This window comes from Canis aureus, chromosome 19 (genome assembly GCF_053574225.1).
Source record: "Canis aureus isolate CA01 chromosome 19, VMU_Caureus_v.1.0, whole genome shotgun sequence".
In the NCBI taxonomy this organism is placed as follows: domain Eukaryota; kingdom Metazoa; phylum Chordata; class Mammalia; order Carnivora; family Canidae; genus Canis; species Canis aureus.
Genome location: NC_135629.1, coordinates 21,924,378 through 21,938,857, shown reverse-complemented (window position 1 = coordinate 21,938,857; position 14,480 = coordinate 21,924,378). Strand labels below are relative to the sequence as shown.

The following is a 14,480-nucleotide window of genomic DNA, read 5'->3' as shown; positions in this document are numbered from 1 at the left end:
ATATAAATATTTATAAAAGCAAGCCTACTATTTTTACCCATATATAATTTTCTTTTGCTGCAGCAAAACCTTGTTAATTCTTTTACAACTCATAAGCCTCCTGAAGGCAGGGTCTGTACTCTTGACAGTTTTGTGTAGATAAGCATCAACCTGATGCCCTGTGCACTGAGGCTGATCCAGAAATACGCACCAAATCACAGTGAATAAATTCAGATCATCCTGATTCTTAATTTACAATGGGACCAATTTTCAATTCTCCTTTGTATCATTCATAAAAAAAAAAATTGCAAGGCAACTCAAGAGACTATGTAAGGGGCGATTTAGGTATCTAAGTAGAATGTTTTGAAGAACTTCAAAAGCAGTATCTATACCCAATTAATGCCTTCATAATATAAACCGCACGTCACCCAAGAATGTGGCCAGCTCAGATTCAGTTCTATACGTGTATCTGGAGAGAGTGCTTCTCTCTCTTATTTACTCTGATCTTCCTGAAATTAGTCCAAATTGCTGATGTTTGACTACATTTTGTGATCTCTATCGAGTAACCACTTAGAGCCTCCTCTAACTTTCCATTCTCTTTTGTTTGTTATCATCAGCCTGTGAAACTGGAGAGCACTGCCAAACATAAAGCAGGGAAGTGTGAGATATGCCTAAAATATAAGTCACAGTATATTTGAGGATTTGGGTTTCTTTTTTTTTTTTTTCCTCAAGCAATCAGCAGATCAAATTCTTCTTCCCTGTCAAGCCTTCCTCTATGCGGAAGATCTGAAATTTGCTAAAATAGGTCTCTCAGTGTGGTTATGAAGGGTACGAAGAACAGAAATGAACACTGTTAAGATTTGTTATAGGATTTCCCTTTCGTTTCAGAGCCACACTGGCTGAGATGCCCCAGCGAGGACATGGGATGGCAAGATCTCTTTAAATGTGAAGGTTATTCCTTCTGTGAATCACAAGTCTGTATATGTATTTTTATAAGGAGGTAATATACCATGTGACCTAAGTTAGTAATTTCTCTGCTCTGTTTGTGGAAGGCCAGCCAACCTAATAAAGTCTGGTGAATTTGCATGACCCTACCAGGCAGCTGAAGAGACGCAGTCTATGATGCACATGACGCACACATGCACGCACACACACCACACACAGTCAACCAACTCTTTATTTCTCCCCCACCCCAATCAACTCTTAAAAGCTGGTCTAAATTCTATGCTTGTCAACTCTCCCACGGAGGGGTAGGAAGGGACTCAAAACATCTTATTTAGCAAAACCAGCATTCAAGATGGCCCCCTCGCCCCGCACTTTTTATACAGACTGAAGTGCTCAGCAGAATGTGTTAGGTTGGTTTTGACACTGTCTTTGCCAAGAAAAATGAAGCTCTCTGTATCATACTCTTCTGGTGGCTAAAAACCTTATAACGGGCAAGAAAAAGAGCCCTCAAAAGGAAATCCCCTGAAACTTTACTTCATATATTTAGCCCTCAAGCAACTTCGTTCATCTTGGAAAAGAAGTTACCTAAAAATGCCATATGTCTTTAAAAAGCAAGTATGAGGGAATATAAGTCTAGTATAAAAAAATTACAAATGATATTCAATACTGAAGAGCAGTGCATCAGACAGATTGTGTACATGTGTACTTTTTAAAATTATCCCTAACCAAAGCTCTACTATGTGTAAGAGTCCCACCTCCCCCCAATAATATATTGTCATTTTTCCAATGCACTTGAGGTCTGATAAATTCAAGAGGACTCACAGTATTTTTAAGGCTGTTAGAGCTCCAAGAGGGAGGCAAAAAGAATGGACAGTCATTTGAATCACTGAGTGACAGGCTGGGCTAGCTCCCTGTATACATGAATAAATTAGAATTTTAATTGTGTCCCTGTCTGCAGGAGATGCCCCAGCACTTTAATATGTACCAACAATTGGCTATGTTCTGGAATCTGCAATGTGGCCTCCGCGGCTGACCTCTGAAACACAATTCCCAGTCTGACTACGGAAACTGTTCAGTTTGATCCTTTCAACTTATTTGAATCCTGACAAATAAGCTCACAGCTGAAAGGTCAACCCAGTCATATTTCATCCTCCAGAGCTGTTCTTAAGACATCTGCACAACAAAGCACTTCTTATAGCACCTGACATGGGACCTCAATGGCACTGTACCTCATTAAAAATGTCCCCAGCATTCACACACATGAAAAGGCCTATGGTCTGGTGATGATGGTTTACCAAATAACTGTTTCTGAAAGTGTTAGTCAACAACACACATTGCCATCCAACTGTTCCCATAAAGTGTTTCCTTGATGCCAAGCTTGCCCTAGACAGTGACAGTTTCCCAAGTGGATGTAGAAGAACTAGGACATGTTCCCCAGCATCAGTTGGATCTTTGCAGGATAATTTGGGAACTGGCATTAGTTCGTTCTAATCTGAGAAAAGTCAATACAAGCTGGGATCTGGGTTGACCTCACGGTCAAAGTCACTGGTGCCATGTTCTACCCAACAGCTACCATTTACAAATTCTGTCCCCAAATGTCCGGTGTGAGAAACTTATCTTCTCTCTCTGTTTTGAGGATGCCCACTCTGAGCTACACAAGCAATTGACTCATATAGAACCTGCAAGTGCCCTTGCTGCTGTTGTGTCTCAGATGTGAGCATGAGCACCCTCCATCAAATTTCTTTGAAATTTCTGTTTTAATTTTCTACTCCAAATCAAAAATCCAAATTAGATTTTTCTGAACTTGCTTTTTCTACTCTGTTAACCCCTGCCCTCAATGGGCTTGAAATTAGAAGTTGCTAAAAGCAGTCTTTTTTTTTGATACCTTTACATAAAGATTGCCTGCCATTTTTTATTAATGATCCAGAAAGACTCTGTCAATATCCACTGAAGAACAAAGTATTATATTGATTGCTAGGTATATTAAAAGTATAATATACTTCCTCAGTCCTCCTAACAGTTCTTGACACTACTGACACTTTATATGAATGATTCTGTGCTGTGAGGAACCTTCTTGGGGAGTGTAAGATCAGCTAAGTAGCATCCTTGGCCTCTACCTATTAGTTGTCAGTAGCACCCATGGCTCCCTGGAATAACCAAAAATTGTCTCTAGATACTGCCCTTTGTCCCTTGGGGAGTAAGATCACCTCAGTTGAAAACCACTGTACTAAAGTTATGTGTGTGGGTATCATGTTTCTAGCCCTGTCATGAGAGAATGAGGTGACCTATCTTGAGTACCAGGAACTTCTTCTCCTTGGTGCTACATGATGTCTAATAAGCAACCCACACCTGAAACTACTCATCCTCCTCTTACATCAACTCACTAGGAGACCTTCCTCCCAACAACCACACTCTTGGTTGAATAGACGTTTTTTCTAAAATGTCATTCTCTGCTGGTAAACTAAAAATGCAACTTTTGCAGAAGATTTTCATACATGATTTGCAACTCCCAACACAATCCACTTCCGAAGGGCTCATCAGCTCTCCTAAAGTGTGCAATGTCAATTTTTTTTCAAAAAAGAATCATCACCTGAAGGGCTGGTTGTTTGTCATTCCTCTTGGGAGATTTTAATCCACTAACTTGCTGCTGTTGTTGCTGCTGAAGGAGAAGCTGTCTTGCCACTTGAAGTGCCTGGAAGGAAAAATGGAAGAAACACGTTTGTGTGAGTACCCACATTCAGGGCTCTTCTCACAGAGTCCCAGGAAGTACACGTTAGGGTGGGAGCCCGACTTTCGCATTTCTAGGCGAATGAAAGAGCAAACAAAACTTCCCACTAGTCTAAGCAGGAAAACTTTCCACATTTAGTTGTTTTCTTGGATGTAGTCAGTATCGTTGCCAGTTCCTTAGGCATAGCAATCCATCCAATAGATGCTTTCTTCCTACCGTCAATGTGACATAACTTGGACCACGAATGATGGGACCCTGAGAAAAGCTGGCAGAGCAGCCAGGAGGGACCTGGATGAAAGACCTAAATTTAGGTGACAACAGGGGGCGCTTTTTCGAGGTATCTTCTTCCTCCAGTTTTTCTTAGGGGCACAAGAGAGCTCAAGCCCAAAGTAAGACATTGACCTCTTCTGAGCCCAAATAAAAAGAGGAAGCTAAGTGGTAAAACACGCTATGGATAAAACTATGTGAGAAGGAAGTTCAAAATAGGTAAGACCTGGATGGACAATGTAAGAAGAAAAAAAAAAAAAAAGCAGGAAATTTGGCCTCTAGGTCAACCCAAAGGTTACACTCTGTACCTGTGAACAAAACTGATCACGTCTAATTACAAAATGACTCTTTTAAGCTCATCACACAGGTGGTTTTTATTGAAAGGCAGAAACTAGAGCAGTAATGGGAACTGGGGATAAAGCAAAAGGTAAATATGAGAGTCCTCCCAAGTACAGAATAGAGACTGACCAATCTTCTTTAAATGAAAAAAGAAAACAAGTATCATCAGGGAACCCTCACAAGAACATTTACTGTCAAAGACTTTAACAGAAGAGCCATACCTTTCCAAAGAGGGCAGCAGGATCAACAAAAGGAGTCTGAAGTTTGCAGATAACGTGCTGGAAAATCATAGGAGAAGTTGGGCTATTTGAGTCAATTTGGCTAAAAACCAAGAATGTTCACGTGCAAGAGACGTCAAGAATGTTCATTAAATGGGGCGCCCGGGTCGCTCAGTCAGTTAAGCATCTGTCTTTGGCTCAGGTCACAATCCCAGGGATTGAGCCCTACACTGGGCTCCCTGCTCAGTGGGGAGTCTGCTTCTCCCTCTGCCCCTCCCCCTGCTCATGCTCTGTCTCTCACACACACTCTCTATCTCTGTCTCTCAAAAATAAATAATAAAAATCTTTAAAAAAAAAAAAAAGAATGTTCATTAAATGATGTGCATAGAGTTTAGAGACAAAATGGGATTTCTTGGGGATTACATCAATAATAAGTTCTACACAGTAACTAATTATTTGTACCCCAAAGAAGATGCGCACACAGATGTGGTCAGCACAGCAAAAGGACTGATACTATAAGCCTTTGTAAATCTGCATAATGGACTTATGATGGTAGTGTGTTCCTCAAAGGGAAACAAAGACTTCATTTGTATCAGAAAATAATGTGAATAGTTCCAAAAAATGTTACAATGAAACCATGGACTGAGGGAAAGAAAGGTAGGATGTCCTGAAGGGCCTCCTGCATTGAACTCAGGGGGAGAGGGAAAAGAGAGTGGTCAAGAAGATGATTGTTCATGAACAGACACCTCAAAATGTTGAATCAGCAAGAGTAGTACTTCTAAAAGGACGATTTCACTAAACTGAGCTCATAACTGTACTACTGTAACAAAGAGTATTTTTAAGACATTTTGTAAGGTTGAGTGGTGCCTTTGTGTCTAAAAGGCGCAAAGGGAGGCAATGAAACAGATGCACAGATAACTGGGTGACAAAGAAAAGATCTTGGGAAAGATGGAACCTTCCTGTCCCACCTCCCTACTACACCCCACCCCCTTGTCCCAGGGAGGCCCTTCTGCCTACTGAACTCACCGCCACCAACCCTTCGATGTAATGTACAGGCTATTTCGTCTGTGCAGGGAGAGACATGTTTGAGAAAGCCTGCCTGGAAGAGCATCCAGAAGAGAGGCTGTCTGAGAGGGGCATCTGGAAGCCAAGACGCCTGGGAGAGTTGCCCGAGACTCCAGCCTGCTGTCTCTGAGGAGGATTCACCATCACTGGACTCCGGGTTTCCTTGTCTCCTTGGAGACGCTCAGTACATGCGTAGGTGTAAAAGTGGGCAGAGTGAGGATTTCATTTATATCATATAAGAAAAATAGTCCCCTTTGCAAGGTGCTTGCAGGAGCAAAAGCCTCTCCTCCTACTATATATGTTCTCTTAACTATTCCACATGAGGGTTTTACAGCTTTTTAATGTAGGAAAGGGAACTGCTACATATTTTAAGTGCTTGCTTCAGAGTTCCCAGAGTAATGAACAGATCAGCAAAGGAGGGGTCTGGCTGCTAGCTGGAAAGGCAGGTAGAGGAACTGCAGGTAACATGGAAACAAGTGCAGAGAAAGACATGGGGAAGAGGAGAAAGGCTAGGTACGTTTGATCTAAAACAGAGCAAGCAAAGCAAAGCAAAATGACGCAAACGCCATAGTCACAAATCTTAAAATTATTTGCTATGTTTCACCAAGTACTTGGAGATCAGGTATTTATTTTTATTTTTTTTTAAGATTTTATCTATTCATGAGAGACACAGAGAGGGAGAAACAGGCTCCCTGCGGGGAGCCTGATATGGGACTTGATCCCAGAACCCTGGGATCACACCCTGAGCCAAAGGCAGACGCTCAACCACTGAGCCACCCAGGTGCCCCAGGTATTCGGTTTTTAAATAACCAAGTCTCAGAGAATCTGTAGAGTCAATTCCTCGTTTTGTGTCTTTAAAAAACAAACAAACACACACATATATATATACACACACACATGCGCGCGCGCACACACACACACACCACACAAAACTATTCTTATGCTCTCAGAAGTGTACTTGAGCAAAAGTAAGTAGAGGACTCAAACCTAAGTTTTCAACGAATGTTTACTGAGCTGGCTCTACACATTTCAAAGTTGGCTAGTGAAATCCTTGCTATTATTTTTCTGGTTTTAAGAAAAGTCATTTAGGTGTAAAACAGCCTTTTTTTTAGACCCAATGTGGATCACACATAAACTTAAGTAATCATGTAATGAACTCCAGCTACCTTACAGCATTTCATACGGCGTCCTGCTCAAGAAGAAAATCAAAGTTGGCAGCACAGGGTAGAAAAGGCCTAGGAACTTGTAGGAACATAAGTGATAGTTCAGTCAAACCACTAAAGAGAGAAGAATACAAGATGAAGATATGTACAAATTGGCTTCCAAATTTTATTACCAAAATGGGTGCAAACAGGCAAAATAACTTCAAATATCTGGAATGGAGATAAATTATTCACCTTGATCTGAATTGTTATGGATTGCTCTACAGTAATTCCCTGGCCTTATCATGATTATGGGAACAAAGTTGTAGTAAGGTATTAAACCTATCCTCCCCCACCCCCAAATCAACTGAGGTCTCAACAAGCATATTAAAAGACAATTCATTAGAACTTATGAAGTGCTGTGAAATCAACCACCAAAGGGCATTTGCTTTTCTGATTTCCACTGTATATAAATCACTGTAATCTAGATTTTAAACGGTCATAAAAAGAAGAGTAATAAATCCTTAGGGTACAGAACTACACAATTGAGCATTATCATTATAATATGAGCTATATTACATAATTTATAAATACGAATCTCTGGTATTACCACTTGTAGAAAGTTGAAAATGTTTATTGTAATGTTCATTGTTGGTCAGTGGAAAATTTGGAATGACTGATGGGATCCTCTTTGGACACTGGACCAGAGACCACTAGTTTCCCATACATGCTTACTTGATAGCCAGCCTCAGAGATATGTTTCAAGAGTGACGACATATTTTTTTAATATTTTATTTAAATTCAATTTGCCAACATATAGTATAACACTCAGTGCTCATCTCATCATGTGCCCTCCTTCATTACCTCCATCAATGAATTACCCCATCCCCCGACCTAGACTTTTCTTATTTTTATAACCATATTTCAATCATATATGGAGAGAGTTACAACATCCTGTTTGAAGATAAATGAGATCCTTTGGCTACAGAATAATAAGATGCATGTATATGTGTTTGTGTGTGTACGAGGGAGAAGCAGAGAGGGTTATAATGCGAGGAGGGGGGAAGAAAAGAAAGAGAAAGGATATGAACAAATGAAAGAACTTATCTCTTAAGAAGCAAGGATCAACTCTGATTCAAGTTCCAGACCAACTGCTAATGTAAATAACTTAAAAGGTCCCATCCCATCTCTGGAGACCTTTTACTATTGATGGTGGTTCCTGGGCAGGGTTGAGTCAACACTTCCTTCATAACAGATGTGACAATTGCGTGGCACTGGACAATGTGATGCTATATGGAGTGCTAGGCTCAAGTTACAAGAAAGACGTGGTTTGAAGATGTCATAGAGAGGGGCTGTCTGATAAAACCAGCTATACTTAAAGCCTAGGTGCACACACTCGCATCTATTTTCATTCAACAAACTATAATAAATGGCCAAGTGAGCTAAAAGAGAAAAGGGATAGAAGGCATGCATGTACTGTCTTCATCTATGGACTGGCTAGCCTCCCTCTCTGCCCTGGCTACCACCTATGCCTCGATCTGCACAAGGGGTCTTAGATGCCTTAGGATCAATGCTCCAGGGGCCACTACCAGCTCTGATTACTCAGAGTCAGGGAGTGGGTACTTGGTTATTAGTGTGGCAGGCCACGCTTTCATGCTAACCGGGGCCTGGGCACTTTGTACACACCTTCAATTCTACTGGATGAAAATTATGTCATTCTCTTGAGGGCCTTCACCTTCTTAGTAAATACCACCTGTTATTTACAAATTATGCTTCATATATGCATGTTTACAACTTTCGAGCTTTTTATGTCTAAAGTTTAGAGCAGGTGCTTACACTTTAGGGGTTAGGTATCCCCATGTTTAGCACATTTATCAAAGTAGCCAATGTTCAAAAACATATCTACCATATTTTCAGAAACACCAATAAGTTTATATAAAGTATGATTTGAATAGGCATCACATATACATAAAGTAAACTGGCAGAAGGAGAAAACCTGGGGCGCCTGGGTGGCTGAGTCGGTTAAGTGTCTGCCTTCAGCTCAGGTCATGATCTTAGGGTCCTAGGATCCAGGCCGCATGGGGCTCCCTGCTCAGCGGGGACTCTGCTTCTCCCTCTCCACCTGCCCCTCCCCCTACTTGTGTGTTCTTTCTCTCCCAAATAAATAAAATCTTAAATTAAAAAAAAAAGAGAGAGAGAAAATCTTCATACAAGTTCTTATACAACACCTGGTGATGAGGCCTGGGATAATAATACTTGGAGGTCCTTAAAAAATATAACTAACCACCATGTTTTAGATCTGGGTCAGCAATCTGTAGCCCATGGGCCAAACCCTTCTGATCAGCTGTTACTGTTCAGCCCATGAGATGAGAATGGTTTTTACTTATTTAAATAGTTGGGGAAATAATAAAAGAACAATATTTTGTGACGTGAAAATCATATGGAATTCAATTTTCAGTATCTACACATAAAGTTTTATTGGAATATAGTCATGTTTGTTTAATTACATACTGTCTATGGTTGCTTTTACATCACAAAGCAGAGTTAAGTATTTTCAACACAGACTGTATGGTCCGCAAAGCCTAAAATATTTCCTATTTGGCCCTGGACAGGAGAAGTTTGCCAACCCATGCCTTGGGTTGCTATCTGTCTTCTGTGATTCCCCGAAGATTCCACTGGACACAATTTTATAAAAACCAAAGCTTGCAATCAGTTGGCCAAAATAAGTTTAAAAGTTAGCTAACATGCAAGGACATTACTAATTCACTGTTCTTAAAGCTCAAAGTCGTATTTGATTTTCCAAAAAGAACTGGGACGTGAAAAAAAAAAAAAAAAACACATCCGTGTGCTCCTCTTTCTGAAACTATTTAAAACGAGTTGCAAACTTCGAATATGTGTTTCTTCTCACAGATAATTTACACCAGTTCAGAGTGACTCTCCTCAATTGGGTGTGAGGTCCTGAACACCATCAGAATGAAGACAGCATGTGCTATTGGCCAGTGGAGAAAAGTCGGTTATTTCCTGTCTGCCCTGACAAGTTGTCCCACTTCCAGCTTCAAAGGCTGCTCTGAGTCAGCCACTCTTCCTCTAATTTCTTTTCCTAGACTCTCCCCACCCCTCAAGATCAAACCTGTTTCTCAGATAATTTCCCAGGCTAATCAACAGTCACTGTGCGTATGGGGGTGGGGGGAAAAGCTAGCAATAAAATGCAGCATGGGAAGCTTAGTAGGAAAGAAGTCATGTTCTTTGCTTTATTTCTCAACCTCTACATGTGCCTCAAGTACCTCTAGAGAGCTTCTCTTCCTCCATAAAATAATCTGCTATCTTGATGCAACCCAGCAACTAACTACCATCTTAACTAGAGTGCTCATCATTTAACACAATCTAAAGATCACTCTGTAGCCAGACCTGGAACTGAGTATGTAGAGAAATTCCATCACCTCTTTCCTTCAGACACAGTAATCACTCCAGTGCAGGATGGAAAGAACGTTTGTGAGTCATTTAAAAAAAAAGAAAGAACTGACAGCGGGTGATAGGACTAGATGTGTAGATGCATTCATACAGAATCAACAGCATTCCAAGGCAGTGAGTTTTCCAATATTAATGCCAAAGGGGGGGACAAAAGTTATTTACAAATGGAGCACTTGGTTATCACAAGAAAATGGAAAAGTAAGCTAATCTCATAGAGGGATTTGATCAAGGAAAGATTCTAATGATTGTGTAAATATTAGATACAAAAAGAACGCACTATAACAGACCATCAAATTATGTTACTAGCGTCATAAATTAAAAAATAAAAAGAAAACCCACTTCCCCATTAAAATTTTAATATATGGGGGTAACAACCATCAAAAAATCATCAGAGAAAAAAAAAATCATCAGAGAGCCCTTAACAGTCTCTTTGCACCAGTCACTGTTTGGTCTACTTGATGAAAATGCAAATAAGGGTATAGACTAAACATTCTTTGATAGTTGATTCCTTTGACTTGACCCCACCCCCTGGCCCTGAGCAGGTGGGGCAGAGAGCAAAGCCTTAGGTCACCTGGGACACTGGATTTGAATCCATCTTCAAAGTTGTTTTTTTTTTTTTTTTTTTTTTAAGATTTTATTTATTTATTCATGAGAGACAGAGAGAGAGAGGCAGAGACATAGACAGAGGGAGAAGAAGGTTCCCGGAGGGGAGCCTGATTCAGGACTCGATCCCGGGACCCAGGCATAACTATCTGAGGCAAAGGCAGATGCTCAATCACTGAGACACCCAAGCACCCCATCTTCAGAGTTCTAACAACTGGACAAAGTACTGCATACTCTGAGGGTATTCCACAATAACTGATATTTAGAAATGGATGGATTTCTCAAAATGTTCCATGGTTTTTGGAAATGAATTTAGAAGACAATATATAGATAGATATGGTGAAAAATTAGAGCAGAGGCAACCTCATGTTTACAGCCCTCCAAAATTGTGTATTTGAGTTGAAATCCAAAAGTACAAGAAATGAAAAAGTCAAAGATATCTATGGATACCGTCCTACCTCCACAAGGAAATGTGGCCCATGGGCAGTGTCATCCACCGGTGTGGGGGTGGGGAGGGATGAGGCCATGACACAGCACCCTTCTGCCACCTGGACCACTACAATTTATTTATCATCCATACAACCTGACTTCTAGATCTACTCAAGCTGGGTTTCCCAAATCCTTTCTGACATGACTTTAAGTTCTTCATGCTATATATAGGATGGTTATCACTGCTATGACCCTTAATACTGAAGTTCTTCATGTTGGCTTTACTGTAAAATGTAACAAATAATGTAAAGACCTGACATGGGTATGTTGGGAGTTTTTCTTTAACGTTGGTAATCAGAGTGTTTTCTCAGAAGAAAAGATGACAGGAAGTATTTTCTTTCCTTCTTCCTTTCTTCCTTTTCTTTTTTTTTTTTTTTAAAGAACTGGGATGAAACAGAACAGAATTGTATCACTGTGCTCTTGTGCTGTGATTTGCCAGCGTTAGTGCTTTAGGGCTCAAACACGATACCATACCCCAAGTACAGGAGACACAGACACCTAACTATCAGAAGGCCCTAAACAGGAGGAGACATTCTGCTACAAGTCCCACCCCCAAAGGAAATCCAGGGGCAGAAGGGGGTCAGAAAACCCTGTATTTATTTGCAGTTATGAGTAATTTTTATTATTTAACTATCCACATAGAGGATACTTGCCGCCAAAGAAGGTAAAGGTTAGGAATTTTCATGAGACAAAAAGAAAAAGGCTATCTATGATCCTCTTGCAAAATCAGCTGAAATAAGTTTAATGGCTATAAACAGCCAGGAAGTCTGTTTGAAGTCTCTTATAAGAGGAGACAAAAACCCCCACCATCATACTCCTACTCCATACACCTATTAACATAGGGGCCTATAACCATCTTGTTGAGGCACTGGTTGGCTGCTCCTTGCTGGAGCCAGTGCCAGACGCTGAATCACCACCACTGAGTCTCCGGCACCTGAGTTGTCTTTGGAGGGATTCCATCCAAACACTGCCCAAGCCTGAGCCTGTCTAGCTTGAACGAGTCGGCAAGACCACAGCCTGGAGCACCATGACCGTGGGCAGCACTAGCGTTGCAATGAAGTAAAACAGAAGTCAAGTTTATTAGAAAATGCCTAAAATGTTAAGTTAGGGGCTGCATCAAACCTGTTTCTCCTTGTTAATGAAGGACCAGATTGTGCCCCAAAAGAAATAAATACAGGAGCCCATTTCTTCCCCAAGTTCCCAAAGTAGAAAATAAATAAGGGGGGCAAATGCAAGGATAAATGAATCAAAGGGATCTATTAACTTGCTGTGTTAACCTGTTGTTTTCCGCAATTGTCTTTTATGGGGATGCAGCCCAGTAACCCTCATTATGAATAATCCAGATTCCTATCTTTTCATACCTGTGATGAGACCTGCTACTTTTGAAGCTTGCAGAAGAAACTGGCTAGACTCATGTTCAAAATAATGGAGAGTTTTCTATGATTTGTTTGAGTTTTTGCTCAAACAAATATGGCACTGTATTCCTTTGCTTCTTGTAATATAAGTCACACAAGCTTGGGATGCCCTATGAAAGCTCTGCTTTGCAAAATACCTTCCCTCCCTTACCTGAATGTTGGAGGAAAGAAGCAAAAGTGAAAGCCAATTTAGAGGCAACATTCTGAGATGAAAGACAAAAGAAAGAAATAAAAGTGGAAAGAGAAGAAAGACCTAAACAGACTTAATAATCTAAAATTTGGAAATACTCATTCTTGGCCAAAGTTAACCAGGACAATAATCATCATCATCATCATCTCCAATAATTTACATTTCTCACAGCAGTTACTGCAAATAGCAAAGATTACACTAGTATAACAATTTAAGAAATAAGGACCACCTAGAAACAAGTAGTGAGAGTAGAAACTCCCCCAGTTAGGGTACTAAAATAAAAACAATGTGTCAAATTGCTTACCATGTGCCAGACACTATGCCAGTTAGTTGCTTTAGGCTTATTATCTTACTTCTTATTCCTAACACCTCAAAGGGAAGCAGGGCAAGGTTTTATGATTACTGATTTAAAGTGGAAAAATCATGAGATGATGGTGAGGTTCGGTGACTTGTCCAAGGTCACAAAGTCTAGCAAATGGCTAGGATTGAAAAACAAAAACAAACAAACACCGACTCATGAGAACTCTATACTCACATTCTACCAAGGTCACTGGTTAGACCAAATATGACTGCAGGTAATTCTGGCAAACGGATATGCAGTCCTACAGAGCCAAACATGCATGAATGAATGCAGGCCCTTTTGTTTTCAGGATGAAGGGAAAGGCCTCTTTCCAGTATCACATCTTTTAATGTAACTTTACCTGCCTCTTTTCCCCACACAAAAGACTTGCTTTTCTCAACCAAATCCTTCCATTCCCAGGACTCTTGGTACCATGGCCACACTTGCATATTTGCTCTCTCTGTTCTCTGCCCACATTTATAAAGCATCCAGGTGTCTTTTCCATTTAAATCTACCTTTTCCAGACAAATATTGCATGATCTCATATATATATATGTCAAATTCATAGAAGGAAAGCAGAATTGTGGCTGCCAGAGATTGGAGCATGGAGGAAGTGGGTAGATGTTGGTCAAAGGGTACATAGGTTTAGTTAGTTACACAGGATGAGTATGTACTAGAATTCTTATGTACAGCATGGTGCCTATACTTCATAGTACTGTATTGTGTGCTTGAAATTTGCTAAGTGGACAAGTCTTTGTTTTTTAAAGATTTATTTATTTGAGAGAGAGCGTGCGCTCGCAAGCGCACACTTGAGAGAGAGTAGAGGGAGGAGCAGTGGGAGAGGGACAAGCAGACTCTGCACTGAGCAGGGAGCCCAACCTGGGGCTCAGTCTCCCAAACCTGAGATCATGGCCTGAGCCAAAATCAAGAGTCAGATGCTTATTAACCAACTGATCCACCCAGGGGCCCCACTAAGAGGATACCTCCTACATTAATACTCATTACACACACAAAAGGGTAACAATGTAGAGGTGATAGAGAAGTTAATTTGATTGTGGTAATCTTTTCACAATGTATACATGTGTATAAAACATCATGGTGTATACCTTAATTTATATGCAATTTATGTCAAAGATATCTCCATCAAGTTGTCAAAAATTTTAAAAATGAATTTAAAAATTAATAAATTCTACCTTTTCCTAAAAACTTTGCTTTTGATCTCATTCCTTCGAGCAGCAGTGTTCCCAGACGTCCTGTAACCCAAGGGACCGACCAGAGTTCTGAATGCC

General features: G+C 40.5%; 1 protein-coding gene across 10 annotated transcripts in view; it reads right to left on the bottom strand.

The window, feature by feature from the left end:
• The window catches only part of FOXP1 (forkhead box P1), a 375,887-nt gene that overhangs the window by 149,348 nt on the left and 212,059 nt on the right, over positions 1-14,480 (bottom strand). For all 10 annotated transcript variants that reach the window (XM_077858065.1, XM_077858076.1, XM_077858071.1 and 7 more), the window contains one exon: positions 3,515-3,616. In XM_077858065.1, the coding sequence (XP_077714191.1) occupies positions 3,515-3,616 (102 nt within the window). The remainder of the gene's footprint in view (positions 1-3,514; positions 3,617-14,480) is intronic.